Source organism: Zosterops lateralis (genome assembly GCF_965231275.1).
Source record: "Zosterops lateralis genome assembly, chromosome: 16".
NCBI classification, from domain to species: domain Eukaryota; kingdom Metazoa; phylum Chordata; class Aves; order Passeriformes; family Zosteropidae; genus Zosterops; species Zosterops lateralis.
Window position 1 is genome coordinate 3,188,150 of NC_139776.1, and position 19,836 is coordinate 3,207,985.

The 19,836-nt window shown below is 48.6% G+C and overlaps 1 protein-coding gene across 3 annotated transcripts in view; it reads right to left on the reverse strand.

Moving 5' to 3' along the window:
* The window catches only part of PMEPA1 (prostate transmembrane protein, androgen induced 1), a 40,278-nt gene that overhangs the window by 7,721 nt on the left and 12,721 nt on the right, over positions 1-19,836 (reverse strand). For 2 of the 3 annotated variants that reach the window (XM_083873404.1, XM_083873403.1), the window contains exon 2: positions 16,496-16,534. The exons of the other annotated variant lie outside the window; for it this stretch is intronic. In XM_083873404.1, coding sequence (XP_083729530.1) covers positions 16,496-16,534 — 39 coding nt within the window. The remainder of the gene's footprint in view (positions 1-16,495; positions 16,535-19,836) is intronic. 3 annotated transcript variants of the gene reach the window in all.

The window sequence follows — 19,836 nt, forward strand, 5'->3', positions numbered from 1 at the left end:
AAAACTGCCAAAACCCCTCCAAACAAACAAGAACAAGCAAACAACAGACTATCCGGTTAACTCTGCAGACACTTGGCAGGAGGCAGCGGGAAGTCGCTCCGAAAAATTTCCTAAGGAAATAATTCCTCACACCTCTCTCTGAGGCTTAGGAAAATTGAGGACTGGAGGCAAACATTGTGCTGGGTCATTATTTCCATGAATTTAGTGCCCAGGGAGTACATGCCATTCCCAAAGTGCTCAGTCACTCACTCCCCTCAGTTCCCTTCACGCCAGCAGTGCCCAGGACTGGGCAGCAGCAACTCCAGTGTAAAGGAGGGGCCAGACAGCAGAATTCAATCATTCCAGGGATTTACACTTTGTTTGCTTCTCAGCAGTGACAGCTATAAAATCCAGTTTGGGAAAGCCATGCCCTAAGCTATCATGGATGCTGCCATCTGTATTTAATCTATACAGACACACACATATATATCTGCAGACACACAGCAAGACCCATCAGACCTCAAAGGGCACCACTCATACCAGCTGGGGTGGCTTCTGCTGAGTCAGGCAAATTTATTAGGTTTTTGGTTGGGGTTTTTTTTTTGCTTGTTTTGGTTTTGTTGCTTTTTTTTTTAATGGAAAGTTTTCTCCTGACAGGTGGCATTTGAGTGCCAGTAAAAGCAAATAAATGTCAAGAAAACAGTCCAGGTGGTGAGCGCTGCCAGTTACCTTGGATCTCTTTCTGCTAAACAGCAGCTATTTCTGCCACTGCCCAAAATGCTCCACCAGCTCTGCCCACTGCCTGCAGAAAGCAGAATTATGCCTTGAAAGCAGGAGCCTTATCTGGCACTTGGAGCTGGATGGATGAGGGACTTGAAACCCAGATCTTTCCAGCACCCCTAAAATGCAACTGCCTCTACTCTGGAAGGTTTCACTTGGGGTGGGAAGAGAGGGATCAAAAGCCAAACATTGTACAGGAGTTTTGTCTTTAAAATGCTTTTTAGCTAGAATAAAAGACAAGCTCTGGGTCTTTCACAGCAGCCCCAGCAAGTTGCCCAGTGCCACTGTGAGAGAAAGGAATGGAATACAACCACATTCCCAAAAATTTGATCCAGCCCCAAAGCAGCACAGCTCTTCTGTGGGACCCAAAAGGTGTCCTGTACTGGAGGAACTGGCTGGAACAGGAGCTTGTTGCTTCTGAGCAGAACCCAGACTGACTACAGGCACAAAACCTAAAGGGCTGGGAAAGGGGACAATGCAAAACCATTTAAAAAAAGCCACAGTGACTCTTCCCACATCACCCCCATGATGTAGGGGTGTCTCTACACGTCCTAAAGACATGTCCTGGTGCCAGCTGTAACTGAGCACTGACAGCAGCTCCCCAGGGTGAAGCCCCAGCACCTCAGCAAGGCACAGAGCACCCCACATCTCCCCTGGGTGCTCCTCTGGTCACCCACGAAAAGCCAGACCCCAGAGCTCCTGTGCCTGCCCTCCCCGTGGGCAGCACAACAGCCACCCAGGCTGGGTGCAAAGCCCATCTTTTGTACAAATCATTATGGAAAAGATAAAACTAAGCAAAAAAAAAAAAAAAAAAAAAAAAAACCCAAAACCCAAATGTTTTTAAGAAGATGAGTCATTTCAGCCTCAAAATGCAGCATGTGCTTTGGCCACGGTAAGAAAACACAAGAAAAAATATAAATTAAACCGGTGATGGAAAACTTCCTTTTCTGTTAAAAGGGATTATATTTCTAAAGAAAAACAAGGCCAAGGTAGCAGTAAAGGAAAGTTCCTTTCCTAGGACAAGAAATCCCTTAAATGAACTAAACTTTGCTAAACTGGTCCTGGTGCTTCAGTGACACGGGTGAAGTTTTGGCCATTGGGAAGTGCTGCCCCAACTCCTTCCCAGGAAGGAACACATGAGATGTGTCACTTACAAATGACCTAAACCAGCCTTCCTGCACACACAGACACAGAACCAGCAGAGCCTGAAGCAGAAGAAAGGCTGGGAATTCCATCAGCATCTGGGACAACACATCAGTGTCTCATCCACTGCTGTAACTGGGGATTACACAATGCTCACCCAGAGGTGCAATGGGAAGGCACAGGATGATTACCAGAACAAAGGGGATGCTGCTTTCCAGCAGGGATGTTCCTCCTGCCCCATCTCTAGCCCAAGCCCAGGCTCTGAGGAGCAGCCCAGCCTTTCCATGCCCAGGAGCAAACCCATCCTGTATGCAGTAGTGAGCTTTAATCCCAACAACACTCGGGTTGCCCAATCTGGCCTTTGGAAAAAATAAAATAGAAGTCAAACCAAACAAAAAAAACACAACAAACCCACACACTCAATTTGTGCTTTTCATGTTTCAAGAGACTCATACCCACTCGAGGCACCAAAGTTTCTGCCAACTCTCCCTCTGTTTTAACTTGTCTTCATGGCCTTCTTTTCTACAGAAGGGAAAACAAACCCAACACACTGGAAAGCTGGATATACTCAGTAAGATTTTTATCCAAGCAGCTCAGTCAAACTAATGAAGAAAGATCATTAAAAACCCAAAGTTTGAGTTAATATGTTATTATACAAGTGCAATTCAGCTGCTATGCTAATAAAAAGCCTTTGGGGAATGAAAAACAAGCCAAACTGCAAAGCACATAATTTATAATTCTACTGGTATTCTTAAAAACACACACACAACAAAACAAGAAAAAAAAATACTCAACACATTTTGTATTTGGCTTCCTAATCATTGTCACTTTTCAATTAGAAGAGACCTCATTCCATTTCTCTCTGTAATTTTCCCCAAGGGAAGTGTTATAAATGCACTAGGCTTTACAAGATGGGCACATTCCGCCTCCAAATGCAAAGCAAGGTCACACTAATTTAATTTCGCATAATTTTTATTCCAGAATACATTTCAAACTAACAGGTTCAGACATCACATTTAAGTGACACAACCTGCTTTTCCGTATTCCCCGTCTAGACGCTGCAGCTCCGGGAGCCGGGCGCTGTGCGTGCAGCCGTTCTGCAAGTGAAGCATTTTTCCCCCCCAGATCCTCACCACCCCAAACAGGGGTGTTCGTGACCAGGGAGAAGCTCTTGTCACGTCCCATTCTTCACGTTCACTGCTCGCTTGCCACGTCAAGCCACCCATGGCCTTGAACAAGGGCTTCCCAGTGGATTGTGGAGACGTATTAATGAGGGATAAATGTATTCTGCTTCCCAAAGCCTGTGGACTACAGTCTCCTGTGTTTAGGAGGAGATCACGCCCTTTGCTGCCCACTTTGCTGCCCAGTCACCAAGACCATAAAGCTCTAAAGTGTCTGAAATTTGTGGGTTTGTGTGTGGGTTCCACACTGAGGTGCTGGCCATGCTCCTCCTGCTGCAGACCACACTCACAGCTGCACAGAAGGTGCTGCAGGAAGGTGCATCTGGGAGCTTCCAGCAACCTCAACAAGTTGCCCAGTGCCACCGTGAGAGAAAGAGAATGGAAGAAAACCACATTCCCAAAAATCTGATCCAGCCCCAAAGCAGCACAGCTCTTCTGTGGGACCTTCTGTCCTTATAAACAAAATACTGGCACCCACAGGTTCAAATTAATTAATATATTTACAAGGAAGGAGAGTGATTTGAGTCAGTGGTGATGCTGGGAGCACCCTCATAGCCGTAGGGGAGGTGAGGTTGTGTTACACCTTAAATGCATTGCCTTGCCTTTTACAGCTACATTTCAGTTCATAAAATGCTTCCTATAAACTTTATTAATGCTCTTCCTTCCACACAGAGTATGTCTGCAGAAGACAAACTCTCCAAACTACCACAAGTATAAAGGAGAAAGTAAAAAAAAAATAATAAACCAAAACCTATATTTTGCTGCAATCATTTCAGACACTCCAGCTATCATTTACAGGTGGACAGAAGAGTTTCCAGGCAGGGTCTCAGCCAAGATGACCTGTGCTTTCAGCCAGGTATAACACACATCTGCAGGTCAAACCAGTCACCCCAGAGCTTCAATTACAATTTCTATATGTACTGGAATTGTGTATCATGTGAGAAGTGATGAGAAGTGAAATTACTCTGGAGATAACAGCTAAGATGAAGAAATGTAGCCGTAACTCCTAAGGAAAAATGTAAAAAAAAACCCCTCACACTCTTAACACACTCACACACTCTCTTACACACACACACTTGTACACATTCTTACAGACTCACACATACTCTAACTCCCCTTAAAGAGTGTTCTCCCTCTCAGAGGCTGTGGACAGCAAAGAAGAGATGAAAGAACAAAGAACTTCAGATGGCAGATTACTCACCCTCGCTCATCTGCGAGGTCATCTCAGAAACAATCCGAGCAGGCAAAGACATTACTGCACTATTTTTGTATTAGCATCTGCTACATTTATCTTCTAATACCTCCATAAAACCAGATAGGAAGGGCTCATCAGATTGTCAACAATTTTGTTTGTTTACAAGACAGCACAGGAAGTACTGCAGTGATACAAAATATGATCTCAATATTGATAGTGCTGCTGCTGCACTGACTGGCAGCACCTTGAAGCTGCAGCAACACCGAGGCATCAAAGGGACCAGGACTGAGCTTGTGACAACAGGAAAGAGATAATTTTGGGCCTGCTTCATGCATCATCAATACGGTTAAAAGCTAAACTTAATTTCTGGATTCAGCACAGTCAATTCTGATGCAGCGAGAAGAAATGACACCGCGAGCCAGTGGTGACAGGCTCAGATGGGGCAGGAGGGCAGGGAGTGAGTGACACTTAGAAAAAGAGCCAGTGGAAAAAAAAACAGGGGATAGGGCCTCAAGAAGTTCTGTTCATAGTGCCAAGCCTTGGGTCGTAACTGTGTTTAATACAGCTCTTTTTCTTCAGATGCCACCTCAGGTAATCAAGCATCACATCCTCTGAGTCACTGGCAAATGATGGTCTCATCCCCCCCACCTTCGTTTTTGTTTGTTTTAAAGGAAACAGCCTCATTTCATGCTTAATAGTCACAGAAATATCAGACTGGCTGGGCCTCAGAACATTTTTTAGTGCTTAAAAAACACAGCAACTGTCCTGGCTGCACCACTGGGGCTGTTCTCAGAAGGTGACCTTCCTGAGCTCGCCCAGCTCAGTGGCAGCTGTGGGGAGTGGGACACACATCCAAGGGCCAGAGGGGCAGGATCAGCATGGCAGGACTCAGCTTTTACAGGGAAATGGCAAATGTGAGAGCTGGGCTCAGCAGCTCTGGCAGCCAGGACACTTCCTAGCTCAGAGCACAGACCTGTCAACCGGACAATCATTTAGAGAAACTCCTGAAGACATGAAACAGCTCCCTCAGAGCAATGAGAACTAACAAGGCTCTTTGGGACACACAGAGTCTCTGAAATCCTGCATATGCCAACCCCTTCTCTCTTTTCTGTGCCTATTTCTCTCACCCTCCCCTTTTCCAGGATTTTTAGACAAGGTATTTCACACACAGTCAGGCTGATCCCAGCCTACCGAGATGACTGGAAGGAGTACGTGGCTTTTGATGTTACTCACAAGGGTGAGAACAGCTGAACTGGATTAAAAAAGAATAAAGTCATTTTGATTTTGCACTTAAAAGACAGGTAAATTTGCTTGCTCACTAGAAAATGTTGAGCAGGGCTCATGGCCCTCACCAAGCTGAGAATATCCAAAATATCTCCTGCTTCCTGAGAGGAAGCACAATAGCATCAGGCCTGGATGATGTCTGGGCAGGGGTGAGGGCAGAACATCACCCACCCCTTTGAACAAGAGCACCAGGAGAGAGGGACACAAGAACAAGAGTTTACCATCTGCAATCATAAATAGCCTGAACCAGGAAAAAAAATTCTACCAAATAATGAGTGAAAAAACCCAGCACACAATATCTGGCTCAAACTCCACCAGCTGACCCTGAAAGACCAAACAGGTTTTGTTTGTCAGGGGTATTTCTAACAGCCAGTAAAAATAAACACATTAATAAATAAGTATTTTTGTATACCCTGGAAACACTCCTGATCAATATGTGGCTTGCTACTGTAGAGGGCTTTTTCTTCCCTCCACCCAGCAGAAACTCATGACAAAGGAAAGCACATCTCATTTATGAACTTAGCTATAAATACTTTTGCTAACTGCCATTTAGGAATTTCATTTCCTGCTTGAGCAAGTCCTGTTGAAAGAGGCAATTACCAAATTTGTTTCTAGTTATAGAAATAGATGTTTGTCGCTGCCCACATCTGTTTCGACAGACAAATTGCCAGACGCGGACGCTCCAAGGAGAGCAAGTGCTCCATGCAGGGAGGGCTTTGCCCCCTCTCCAGAAAGCCACCAGCAATTACAGAGGTTGGGTTTCTGATTCCAGCTTCCTCCCAGCCCTGTCTCCCAGTGTATGGAGCTGCCTCACGCTGACAGGGCACCTGCAGCCTTGCTCAGCTGCATCCACCTGCACTGCATCACACAGCAGTGCTGGAGCCTGCTCCCTCCTCCTGCTGCCACGGGGACACCAGGGAATATGGGATGCATTTGTCACCCAGCCCAGCACAACAGGGCGCCTTGAGCTCTGGAGGTCACGAGGACCCAGCAGGCTGCACTCGCTGTGCTCACAGAAAGGCAGGGAGATGGCACAGGCTGTCCTGCTCCGTGTGGGACACAGAGCACAGCACAGCCCAGCACGCAGCAGCTGCTGGGGACAGCACAGCACAGGGGGTGGAGATGGGGGTTTGTGGATGTCGTCAGCATCAAGCATAGCCTCTCCCAGCTGAACAAATGCTCTGTACACCGGGTCTCACCAGGTGTCTCTCCACCCTGGCTGTCCCCTAGGAAGTTTCCATTTCTACTTATTCTTGGGGAAACCATCCACTGGTCAATTCCCAGTGTGTTCAGTCATGATCCTGTCAGAGCCCAAAGCAGCTCCAGGTGCCCTGGTGCCAGCACCCAACCCCTGCCATGGTGCCCAGCAATTCCTGTGGGACCAGGGCTCATGCAGGGGCACCTCGAGTGAGACACAGCAGCAGTGCCTGTGCCTCCCTGCCACAAGCATGACACCCATCGACTCACACCCAGCACCCAGTTCAGGGACACAACTGAGGTGCAGAAAAGCCACAAAACACAAAATTGTGGCTGGGTAACCTGTGCTCCTCCAGCATTTCTACTCCATGCCAGCACACTGCCTCACTTATCAACCAGCTCAGCCCTGAGGAGCCCCTTGACATTTGGGAACAGCGCTGGGACCCTGCCATGCCCCTGTCCTGAGGCTGCAGCTCCCCCAGGGGCTCCAGGACACACAGCCCCGGGCAGCAGTGCCACAGGGGCTGCCCTGCCCTGCAGACGGGTGTCGAAACCCAGATTGAGCAAGCTGGCCAAAGCCACACGGGTCATGACAGGGCTGGAACTGCGACCGGATTTCCTCAGCACGGTCCAGGGCCAAAAAATGGGAAACACTCCCTGCTCTGCCTCTTTCCAAGCGCCGTTATCATCTGTGCCACTCTGCTCGCCAGAGGAGTGACCTTTCACAAGGCAAGTTACTCCCAGGGAACAAGGACAATCCTAAGTTACAGGCAAAATTATGCATTGCAGAGAAAAAAAAAATGCAAAATGCATGCAAATGCCCAGACAAGGCACACTGTGTCTGGTCACTGCAAGATTCAAGTTCAGTTCTTGAACTGGTCTGAACTGGTCGCTACCACCAGATGGGAGCGAATGCATGTGCACACTCTCACAGAGATGTGAAAAAAAAATTTATATTTTTATATATATATATATACACACACACCAGAGTGAATGGGGGAGGTGAGTACAACCGCCCCAAATCTGACAAAATTAAAGGTAATAAATTTACTTCCACCTCAGCTGCAGCAACAGCCTGAGAAAGGTTTTAACTCCCACAGTAGATCTGCTGGGAAGTCTGTTTTGTTGGGGGGTTCTGCATGTGCAGGTTTTAGGGTGCACGCAAAGAGAAAGCCAGGCAAAGATGGGGTTTGGGGCCAAGAACAGGGCTGGGGTCACCTGAACATGCTCATTCTGGGGTTCCATGCCCTTCCCAAGCAACTCAATCCCCACCCTGGGGTGCTCCACTCCTTCCCCTGAGCATCCCCATCCCAGGGATCCCTGCTCTCTCTGAGCATCGCCATCCCCATCCCTATCCTGGGGTGCTCCACTCCTTCCCCTGAGCATTCCCACCCCAGGGATTCCTGCCCTCTCTGAGCATCCCCATCCTGGGGTGCTCTGCTCCCTCCCCTGAGCACCCCCATCACCATCCTGGGGTGCTCTGCTCCTTCCCCTGAGCATCCCCATCCCAGGGATTCCTGCCCTCTCTGAGCATCCTCATCCCCATCCTGGGGTGCTCTGCCCCCTCCCTGAGCCCCCCCATACCCATCCTCATCCTGGGGTGCTCTGCCCCCTCCCCAGAGCATTCCCATCCCGGCCCATCTGCATCCCTCCCGCCGCCCCATTGTCCCGCTCCCCCATCCCATCCCCAGATACAGGGGGCAGGGGGGGCTGCGGGGAGCCGACCCCCGGGTCAGCGCCCACAAAGGGCCCGGGGGGAGGTGGTGGAGGCCCGGCTGGCCCATCCCGGGCCCTGCCCCGCCACCTGCCCGCCGGGCTGCAGGATGCGGGCTGCAGCTGCCCCGCACCGGGCACAGGGCGCTCTGCGGGGCGGGAGAGGGCACAGCACCGATGGGGAGGATTATCCACGGACACAGCCTGTCCCCTTTCTTCACTGCGTTTAACAATAAAGCGGTAGCTATAGCAACGGGGTTAATTAATGCGTCGATTTGCATAACTAAAAACTCCGCACCCATTCAAAGCCCACCGAGACCCGCACCCAGAGTGGGGACAAGGGGCTATGGGGACACCCCCAGTGCAGAGACATCCCCTCCTCACACCTCCATCACCACACCAGCCTGTGGAAAAGAGCAGGAAAAAGGGGGCCAAAGTGTCCTAAAAAAAAAAAAAAAAAAAAAAAAAAAAAAAAAAAAAAAAAAAAGTGAAGGAAAAAGTGATTTTCAAGGATGGAGGGAGTAAAGTGCATTCCAAGGCAGAGAGGGGGTAAGGAGATAGGGAATGTAAAGGTTTCAGACTATCGTATAACCAGAGGGGGAAATGTCTTCTCACCACAAACATGCATCTGCATGATGTCTAGACAGTCATAAAAAGGGCAATTAAAGTACTGCAGGCTGCAGTAAGCCAATGTCTCCTCTCCCAGTCTAAACAGTTGAAACATACTGCACGAACTTCGGGGGGAAAAAAAAAAATATAGGACAGAGAAAGAAAAAAAGACAAGTTTGTAAGGAAAAAAATGTTTTGAAATTCAGCTTTAAAAAAGCCCAGTAAATTAATTCAACCTTGTCACATCTCTGCCTTATAACATATCAAATATTCCGCCTGCGTCCTGTCTAGACTGCGATAACAAAGGGCATTTAAAGCCCTGCAAGATGCGCTGACAGAGTAGCCATTTAAAGACGCAGTATTGCTTTCTCCATCTAAAACGATTTGTCAGATGGAGTTAAAATGAAAATGATAAGTAATCACTCTGGTTCACAGCCATTCCAAAAGGAAAAAAAAAAAAACACCAAAAGCCACAAAACCCCCACAGCTCGTAGATATAAATCCCACTAAAATCATTGCAATGTATCATTCCGGTGGGATTTGTCTGGCCTCTTTTTTTTTTTTTTATGGCATTTGCTTTTTTTTTTTTTTAATTTATTTTATTAATCTGAGATGTCAGTAGCTTTCTGCAGCACACGCATTTCTAAATAGGAGTGTATTAAGTTCAAAAAAGGCAGCTCCAAGTTTTAACTGATTTATTGGCATAAAATGATGACTCATGGAGAAACACTGTTATAATCCCAAGGGTTAACAACACTGAAAAGGAATTTTTTGTTTTTATTTACTTAGAAACAAAAGAATAAACTGTATCACATGAGAAAAAACTGGCCAGTCCCCATCACTGACACAGCTGAGCCTGCTCAGTTCAAGGCCTCAGGAATGCAAAAAAAGAAAAGAAAGTTAAAGCAAACTATGCGGGTGTGCAGAGTGTTGGTTTTTTTTACTGAGAAACAACGTTTTCTGCAAAAAGCAAAATAAAATACAATCCTGTCTAACACAAGAAACACTCTCCTTCCTCTCTGAGCTTTATCAATTGTTGAAGAACCAAAAATGCTCAAAATAAAATACACAGGGGAAATCTCTGATGTGCTGAACAGGAGGGCAAACACTGCTGTGACAGGGCCAGGCCACAGCCACCCCTGGGCCAACACTTCCATCCCAAGACTGTCCTGAGAGACAGTTTTGTTGTTCCCTTGGCACAACCCTGTGCCCAGCCCAGGGTCAAACCTCACTGCCCAGTCCCTTCTGGGGACTGGGAGGGTCCACCATGACCCTACAGGGGAGGGTCATGGTGGAGTCAACCCTGGAAGTCCAGAACCAGCTTGAATTCAGTTCTTCTCCACTCCTCACCCTATAGAATCCCACCACCACCTCATCTACACCTCCCTCTGTCTCCCAACCCTTGTTTCTTAATTATTATTTTAATAAGACTGTTTCCAACTTCATTGTTCATTCCGCAATAGCCCAAGGGCTACAACTGTTCATTAGACAGAATTTCTGCTTTAATTGCACTGACACAGATGTGTAGGTTATCTGGAAGAAATTACTAAAATGAGCAGTAAAGAATGGGGCTGGATGCTTTTCTTCCCTTATGGAGAGTTTAATTTAACATTATTTCCCCCCACGCCCCGTATGAGCAGCATCATTCACTGCACTGTGGGTTTGCAGAGGAATTAACCCCAAACTGCTCCCACTGCACACAGGTGCATGAAGGTTCCCACAAGGGTGAGAGGGACAGGTTTGGGGGCTCTGGGGTCGTCTGTGTCCCCCTCATGTCCCCCAGGCTGCACAAATCAGTGACATTCCCCTGACAGGGGAAGCATCTGGGACCACAGTAAAGATTTGGGGAAGAAGTTGGGCCACCACTGTTCAACATGCCCATCCCAAAACATGCAAGGACTAGGGTGGGAAATAGGCTCTCTTGCTCCACCCTCACCCTCTGAAAAGAAGAAACACCAAAAAATGTCATCACTTCTGCTCAACAGTGCCTGGGCTTTGAAGCCACCATGGCTGTGCAGCTGTCAAATCAGCCATGGAGTTCACATGAACTTCCTCTGCAATTCATGTTGGCAAGAGCCAGACACATAATAGCCCTGGATTCAGGGAGAAAGAGCTGCCAGCATTATTTCTATTTAAAACCTCTATTTGAGCTTCATAGACTCATTCTTCACACATGATACACACACAAAATGCACAAGTGAGCCAGATCCAGAAGCATTTCACTTCACCAAGAGCCGTGCCTAACAGCAGTTCCAGGTTTTGGCTCTCTGTGACTATTTAATAGATTTTAATTCAATATTAAGAAGCATGAACCTGCCAATTTTTTTTGTTATGTCTCCTTGCCAGGAAGAAGAAAAAACGTTGTTCCCAACTTCATTATCAAACAATTCCCTCCTCCAGACAAGGGGCTGCAGCCCAGAGGCACCTCCTGGCCAGGGAAAGGGTGGGCAATATCACAGGCTAAAGTCCCATCCTAAGTATGTCTTAAAAGCCACTAAAAATGTCTCCTTCAGCCAAACTTGTCTTTAAAGGGGAAGGAAAATTTCACAAACGCTTCATGTTAAAAAAGCCAGCATTAAAGTAAAAAACCATCCCTTTGTTGCTAGGGGACTTACTTGCTTTGTATCTGCTGAAAACCTTTAAAATGCCACATTGTACTTAGAAAAAAAAAAAAAAAAAAAACAAACAAAAAAACAACCCCGAGACTGAAGCACCTCATGTGCTAAAAATCAAGAGACAGAACACATCAGTTCCATCCTTCCTTTTGCAAGCACTTTGCTCAGGCCTGACTTGGTTTTGTGTCTCGGTCCTCGACGCTTTTTGGCAGTTTGCTCCAGACTTACTGGCAAGGGCTAAAAGGTTTCTATTTAGCTGGTGTCAGCTGAGCATCTGTGCCGGCAAGAACTGGAGTGGGGGTGATCCCCGACCGCCTTTCACAAGCACATTTTCTTTCTGGGAGCTGCCACAATAATTTCCAGTGTGTTTGGGTAGCGGGGTGACTCCCTCCACAGGGGTGCCCTGGTGCCGGGGAGAGATCCCTGATCAGCGCGGGGGGAAAAAGGAGCTGGGAACGCTCCCTAACCTGTGACCCTGACAACAAAAGGCAGGGAAAGCGTCTAGACCTCCAGTCTGACGGGGAGTGAAGGGAGCATTGTGCTCCGGCACACTGGGGCTGCTCAGACAAGGCGGGCACAGAGGCAGCCCCAGCTGCAGCATCCCCAAACCGCTGCCGGAGGAGGGGGCACAGCCCACCCTTCCTCCCCAGAACAGCCTTTGCAGAGCAGTTTCCACCTCCCAGCGCAGCTGGAACCTGTGTAAGTGAAGGAGCCCATCAGATTTCCAGCCCCATGTTTCCCTTTTGCCTCCGTAGCATCCTCACGCTGCTGAACACAGTGATGCTGTAATTCCAGCCCCGTGCGGATTGCCAACAGGAAAGAGCAAAAAAGAAATACATGCTTCCTTCCACAGAGCCTTTATTTTCTGTTTTCGCTGTCTGGCTCAGTTAAAAGGGGACAAACCAAGATGTTCCCTCTCTGCCAAGCCTAGAGGTCAGCTCAACATTCAGAAAAAACCAAAGTCCCAGCTTTAACACGTATTTCTTGTGTGACCCTGATCAAACCCCTTGGCTTTCCCAGTGTTGAGGTCCCCACATATAAATACACAAATACCCTAAATAAATGCTGGAGCTAATGGCAGGTTACTGCCAGGGAACTGCACGGAGAGAAAATAAAGGACCTATTAAAAGCCCTCGTTCGTCTCTGCCAGAAAGAAAACACTATTACCCAGTACTTAAAAAGATGCATTAAAGGAGAGAGAGCATCCGGGGGGGTTAAGGACTCCCCTGGCAGAGCACTGAGGGGAAGCACTCCAGGCCAACCATGTGCCCTCAGGGTAAGGTTTTGGGGTGATCCCACGCCCTGGCCATGCCCTGACCCATTGCCAGCACAAGCACACCCTGCACAGAATGGGGCCACACACAAACCTGGGAACCCACGGATCAGAACTCTGGGCAAAACAAAACTCTTTAGTTTCACTGTTCCTGAAGGAAAGGTAAATACTTGGGAGATGTGCTCCAGCCCAGCTGTAGAGATGTAAAACCAGTGTGAGCCATGGTGGCACTGGTGTGGTGCCATCCTGGGCACCAGTGACACTCACTGCCCAGTGACACTGCTCCACAAGGGACCTGCAACCCTGGGCACAGCCAGCAGCCTCCTCAGGCAGCTGCAGGGAACCCCCCTCTTCCTGCCAGCTCCAGGCTGGAGCCCTGGAGTTACAGCCTGAGACCAAGCAAAACCAGAGCCAGCAACTCAGATCATTTAAACAGCTATTAAATCCCCACCTCCTTCTGATGGGAGGTGATTTATCAACAGCTGATGGTGAATACAGTGAATTCAGAGCAAGAGAGGAGCTTTAGTATCCTGGTAGTCACCAGATGCCAATCCTTCACCAGCACACCTCACCACATCCACACCTTACACAACAAAAAGGTGAAGGACAAGGACTTTCTTCTCCTCCTGCCTCTATTTCTTCCTACCCTCTCTCCAAAATATCACCAGTCCTGTGGCAACTCCTTCCCCAGGTGCTCCAGGTCCCTGGGACTACTGAGGCACCAACAGGGCCAGGAGCTGTGGCAGGACACTGGATGGTGGCACTGGGACAAGGTGCCACACACCTGCAGCCTCAGCAGGGTCCAGTCAGAACTTCCTCACAGCCTGGCACCTGCCAAGGCAGCAGCTCCTCTCCTGACAACTGCCTGGGATTTATTTTTGGTGCACATGCACAGGGAGACTGAGAGATCCCACACTGGGATTTTATCAGCAGTGCGCAGCTATGGAAACAAACGCATTTAAGACTAATATAACAAAAGGCCCAAACCCACAACAATAAAATAAAAAATGGTGCACATTGGTATTTTCACAAGGGAGCATCACAGTGAATGCAGAGCATCACCCAGCTTCTCTCTGAATTCACCCAAACTTTTAAGAAATCACACATTTTCATGTACTTACATGTTTAGCTATGTGAGTTTTGCTTGGTGCAAACCCTCCACCCTGCCCTTTGATATTACAGAGTTCAAGGAATGCATTTCCTCCTAAATAAGATGAATAGTCATTTGTTGAGGGCATTGTCTCCTTTCCCCTCTGTACCATTTCCAAGCCACTTTCTGTGAGAAGCAGGAGAGCTGACACAAAATCCACCAGAAAATGCAGCCCCTCTTCTTTTACTCCCCATGGAGGGGACACAGCAGTGCCTGACCATGCCCCAGTGCACAGATCTGGGCAGAGGCTGCAGCTCAGCCAAACTCTCCCCTCTCAGCAAGCACGAGAAAGATTCACAAGTCATTTACAGGAATCCAAGAGTCTGACATCCACACCAGACACCCAGGAGTTGCCAGGGAGATGGTGGAATACCTTAAAAAGGCAGGGAAAAAAGCCTGCGAAAGCCAAGTGCCCCTTGTGGGAGCTGCTCCATGCCCAGGTTTGGTGGTCTGACCCACCAGGTGCAGGGCTTTATCCCAGGTGGCACAGGGATGGGCATGGGCACCTCTCTGGGATGGGCACGGGCATCTCTCCCTGGGGTTCTGGCTCTGCAGGCAGCACCAGGACGCTCCGGGAGGACGCGGGTGGTGGTGGAGGTGGTGATGTCTGGGAATGCCGGCCCAGGCTGGAGCTGCAGACAAGGACCCAGACAACAAAGGCGAGGCAAAAAGCTGTCTGATAGAGGCAGCCCCGTCTGGCAGGCCGGGCTTTCAGAAGCCCGGGCATGCAGTGATGTCTGCAAGCACAGCTCTCCGCAGAGCGCACAATTAACCCCGCAGCAAGATCACTAAAGTGTCCTGCAGCACACTCCAAATAGTATCCATCTGGTAAGATGAAAAAAAAAACCCAAAGAGTACAGGAGTGCAGCAAAGGAGCAAACAACTGGAGACTGCAGGGAATGACTCTACAACAAACAGAAATTATACTTGATTTTCTGTTATTTATATTCCAAGAAAACCGCATGTTTTCACTTGCATCTCTGCCTCCCTCCCCGAGGCACAAACACACAGACACACAATGGGAAGACCAGGGAAAGCAGGAAGAGCAGCACAGCTCGAACACATCCCCGCTCACACACTTTCCCAAATCACAGCATAAGAAAATGGGTGAGTTTTACACCGTGGAGCAACAGCCAAACACCTTTTGCTGGAGCGAAAACACCCCGAGCAGCCGCTCAGAGCACTGGGACACCACAGCTCCTTCTGCCCACCCGATCTGCTGAGATCTTAAGGCATTAATATAAAATAAATGTAAATAAAGCATTGACTGCTGCAGGACAGTTTCCCTACAGGCTGGTGTGAGTGTCCCAGCTCCAGGGCTGATCCCAGCCTCAGGCTCCTGCATTTCCCCTGCCTGATGTCTGCACCAAGATAACGCTGCTGGGGGACTGGTGGTGTCTCACAGCTTTTTTGCATAAGCAAGGACTATCCTGCTGTGCAACCAAATTGTGCCACCAGGCTCGAAATAAAGGAGCTGAAATTATTCTCTTTTTTCCCCTCTTATTTTAGATTATGACTTTTACTAATTGATGCTTGATAAAAGCCTAATGAATGATTTGTAGGCATTATGAGCATGTTAAGGATCTGAGCGTGGTTATAAGCCAAGGTCATAAGCTCTATTGACTTTCCAGGCTCTATAGCAATTGATTTGCCATTTATTAAAATCATTCATTCACCACTTGTTAGCAATTTATTTAGCTGGTTCTTCCCCAGCAGGCTTGGGACACCACATTTGAGCAAAGACACCTTGGTTTTGAAGTACTGTCATAAACTCAATTCTAAATTTAGAGACAGACCCATAAACATAATAACAGTGTCTTTTTAAAGGCTCTTTTGTAAACAGGTTAGGCTCAAATCCAGGAGCCTGGTTTAACAGGGCTTCCAACACCTGATTTTGCCTATACTGAACACAGGCATCTCTGGCACACTCAGCAGAAGTCCCACATCCCATGACTTAAAACAGTTCAGGATGTCAACTACTTTCATAAAACAGAGTGAAAGTCTCTTTCCCCAATGTAACACTGCTCATCAGTTTGCCAGAGCAGCAGCAAATAAAAGAGTACTGGTGCTTAAAATGACACTCAGCTTTTGAACAAGTTTCTACATTGAACAGCAGAAAAAAAAAAAAGAATCCTATCCAGGATTACCAAAGTGCAGCCAGATACAGATAGACAAAAACCAGCAGGGTTGCACAGTCTGAAGACACCAGTGCATCCCCCTGTGCACCAGAGGAGCAGGTACCTGCTGCTCTCGGGGCCAGGCAATGTCCCACCCGTTCCGTGGAGCAGTAACCGGGGTGTTTACAGTACAGCAGCTGCAATCATGCAATCAGCCGTCGTAATTAGATCTTGGCAACTCTTGAAATACTTCACTTACCCAGTTTACCTGGAAAGGTGCGACCTAAACATTCAGTGCCTGGAGACATTTGAAAGAAAAACAGAAAGGATCCGTCAGTGATGGGAGCCATGTCCGAGCGGCTGCACACACACCCCAGCTCCCCTCCTGGGGACTCGTCCTGGCAGAGCTCCCCCTGGCCAGCACACTCCTGCTCCCACCATCTCCTCAGGGCCAGCAGTACCAGAGCTGCCACCACTCCTGGTTAAATGACCCCAAGTGTTTTTCCCACACCAGATATTGCCATACAAAGGTCCTGTTCCTCTCTCCCCTGCTTCCCCAGGACTGCTCTCCTGATCTCGCCTGATGGCAGTGCCAAAGCTTCACAGAGGTTTGTGAAGTTTCTGGGATCACTCAGCCCACACCCAGAGACCTCCCTGCCACATCCAACAGTGCCAGACTGCCTGTCCATGCCCCAGGGGCAGCACTCTGCACTTCAAGGCACTGGTGCAATGTTTATCACATTTTCTCCTATGCAAACACACAGAGCTCAGCCCCACATGCTGCTGAGCCTGGTGAAAGCTCAGGCTCTCCTGACACCCCACACCCACAGCGAGGACAGTGGCTGTGGGGTGTTGAAGAGGAAGAGCCACAGCAAAATCTTGCACAACACCCCAGGAGCAATGCCCAGCAGATGTATTTTCAAGTGAGGAGAACAAAGCAGCAAAAAGTTTGCAACAAAAGACAACTCATGACTTCTCCCTCACCCATCAGTGTGTGACTGCCTGCAACACTGAAGGGATTACAGGACATGGATCCTCCCCAGTGCCTGGCAAGCTGAGACATTCAGGGCTGGGTGGGAGCTCTGCATCCTGCAGGAGGTTCACCAGAGGAATACGTGTACACAGGACTCTTTTATGAAGCCCGTAAGAGCTGTCTGTCACTGATAATGGTTAATTGGTACTAATTAGTACAGTCTGATGGGAAGGAGTCCTACTGGCCTATAAAAGTGGCCTTTAACCCGAGAGCAAGGGAGGCTGCTGCTGCCAGACAGAGCACACTGGGGCCACGGACACACCGCCCACTCCTCACACTGCTCCTGCCTCTGCAGCAAGAGAGCAGACTGGCAGGCTCAACAGAACACATCAGCACATCTCTGCTCTTAAATAAAGTTTTAAAAAGTTACTTTCCATGTACTGGGAGGACAGAGAAAAGCAACTTTTTAAGCCGAGGAAAAGACTAAGGATCAGAGAGTCACCAGAAATTACTGCAGCAGCTAAATAACAGCAGGCTGGGCTCACTAATGTCAAGTCAGGCTGATTTAGATGCTTCACATGCAGGTGTTCAAAAGTGGGCCTGCAAACATGAGGTGTCACCAGGGAACTGAGAGCCTCCAGGCCCATGTGCACCACCACCACCACCCTGCTGGAATGGGCACTGACACCGAGCGTGACAGGAAAGGAAAGAAAGGAATTCTGGAGAGCCAAACACCAACATGTGGCAACAAGCTTGGACCTCGTCCTCCTCCCTCCTCCTGGCTCAGCCAGCTCACTGCACAAAGCCTGAAAAGGGGTGGGAGGCTGGAAAGGAGTGAAAGGCCAAAAGAAGTCTGGAGGCCAAAAAGGGTGGGAGTCCCAAAAGGAAAATGTACAGTCTGAGAAAAAGTGGATGCCAAAATGTCTTGGGAGACCCAGAAGGGTGGGAGTCCAAAGGAAATTTAAAGGTTGAGAAAAAGAGACCCTGTGCATGCAGCTGGCTGGATCAGGATCAGCTTTTCTCTGGCTAAATTTCCAAAAGGGTAGAACGCAATGTCTCTCCCCTCCCTGCTCCACAGCCCAGGTGACGCAGTGTGACACCCTGTGCACGTGTGGGCTTGTGTTCCCCATCACGTCTCCTCCAGGATGGTTGGCCATGCTCTGGGATGTGTGGGAGAAGCCAGCCTGAACCCTCTGAAGTCAGGCAGACTTGGGATGTTGCTTCTCTCTTCTCTCTTAGTATGTCTGCCTCTCCCATCCTCACATCTGCCCTTTAGGTTCAGCCATGCATTTGCCAACTTTTTAAATGCAAATGAGAATTGGCACATAAACTCGGTGCTTTAAACCTGACCAGAGCCACCCTCAGCTCTCCTCCCTCCCTCCCTATATGCATAAACTTTTTTTATGCAATCAGCAGCAGGGAAGAGAGATCCAGGGAGTGGCTGAGCCGTGCCCGGAGCCCTTCTGCAGCCGCAGTGCTGCCAGACAGCTCCATGGGAAGGGTGGCTCAGGCTCTCTGCCTACCAGCAGCAGCATGGAACCAGTAATTACCCTGGCTGGACCAACACCTGCTCGTGGTTTTGTCTTACACTGTTTGTGCAACCCAACAGGCTGCCAACAAAGCAGGGATGTACTTTGCCTAAACAGGTGAAAACATGAAACAGGGAACGGAGCTGCCGTGTTGGTCCCACAACTCTGTGCAACACATGCTGGAAAATCACTGCTGCTTCAGCCTGCAAGGCTGCAGAGCAGGGACAAGCATGGCATGCATGGAAAAGGCAAAAAAGGAGGGAAAAGGGCTGCCCATCTGCAGAGCCCAGCTTCTGGATCCAGCCCCACACTGGTGCAGAGCATACAGATGTTCTTTGCTGGGCTGTAACACCAGTATCAAAAAGCCTGTTTTGCCAGGAGAGTCCCGCTAAACTGAGCATCCCACGAGGGACAGCACAGAGGATGTGACAGCCCTCACCCAGCCAGGGCTGCCTGCAGAGCAGAGCTGCTCCAAAAATGCCCTGTGCCCGTTTAGAGCAGAAGTGCCCATTCCCATGGCAGGGATCTGAGCCCTGTGCTCACAGAGCTCAGCAGTGGGGTGGGAAGGGCAGCATGAAGACCATGAGTGGCCAAGGGCAAAGACCCCAAAGGAGCACCTGGGCCAGCCTCAGTCTCTGGCAGAATCAGCTCTAACCCCACCAGGTCACACCCAAGAGACGCTCTACCCTCATCAGCAGATGGGATTTGTTGTAGATGATTTGTCCTGGAATAAAAACACCAGCCCCACCTCTTACAGCATATTTACTGAAAGCCACGAAACGGAGGCAAAAAGTGTATCCCAGCAACATCTGGAATTTATCCCTTCTCCCTTCTGCAAAAAAAATTTTAAAAAAAAATCACGCTCTATTCTTTTAGAGAAAGAAAAGTGATTATATAGAATTATAATGCTGGAAGAAGATAGAGAAGAGCAGAGATTTTCTTTGAAACACTGTTTAGACAATTAAAAAGGGGTAGTTTCAAAGAAGCAGCAAATTCTATCTCAGCTTTTTCTGCCCTGCCTGGCAGTACTAGGCTTTCTTCCCACGGCTAGGAGACTCCAAGGAAAGCAACAGATTTTTTTCATCTTTCAAGACCTTA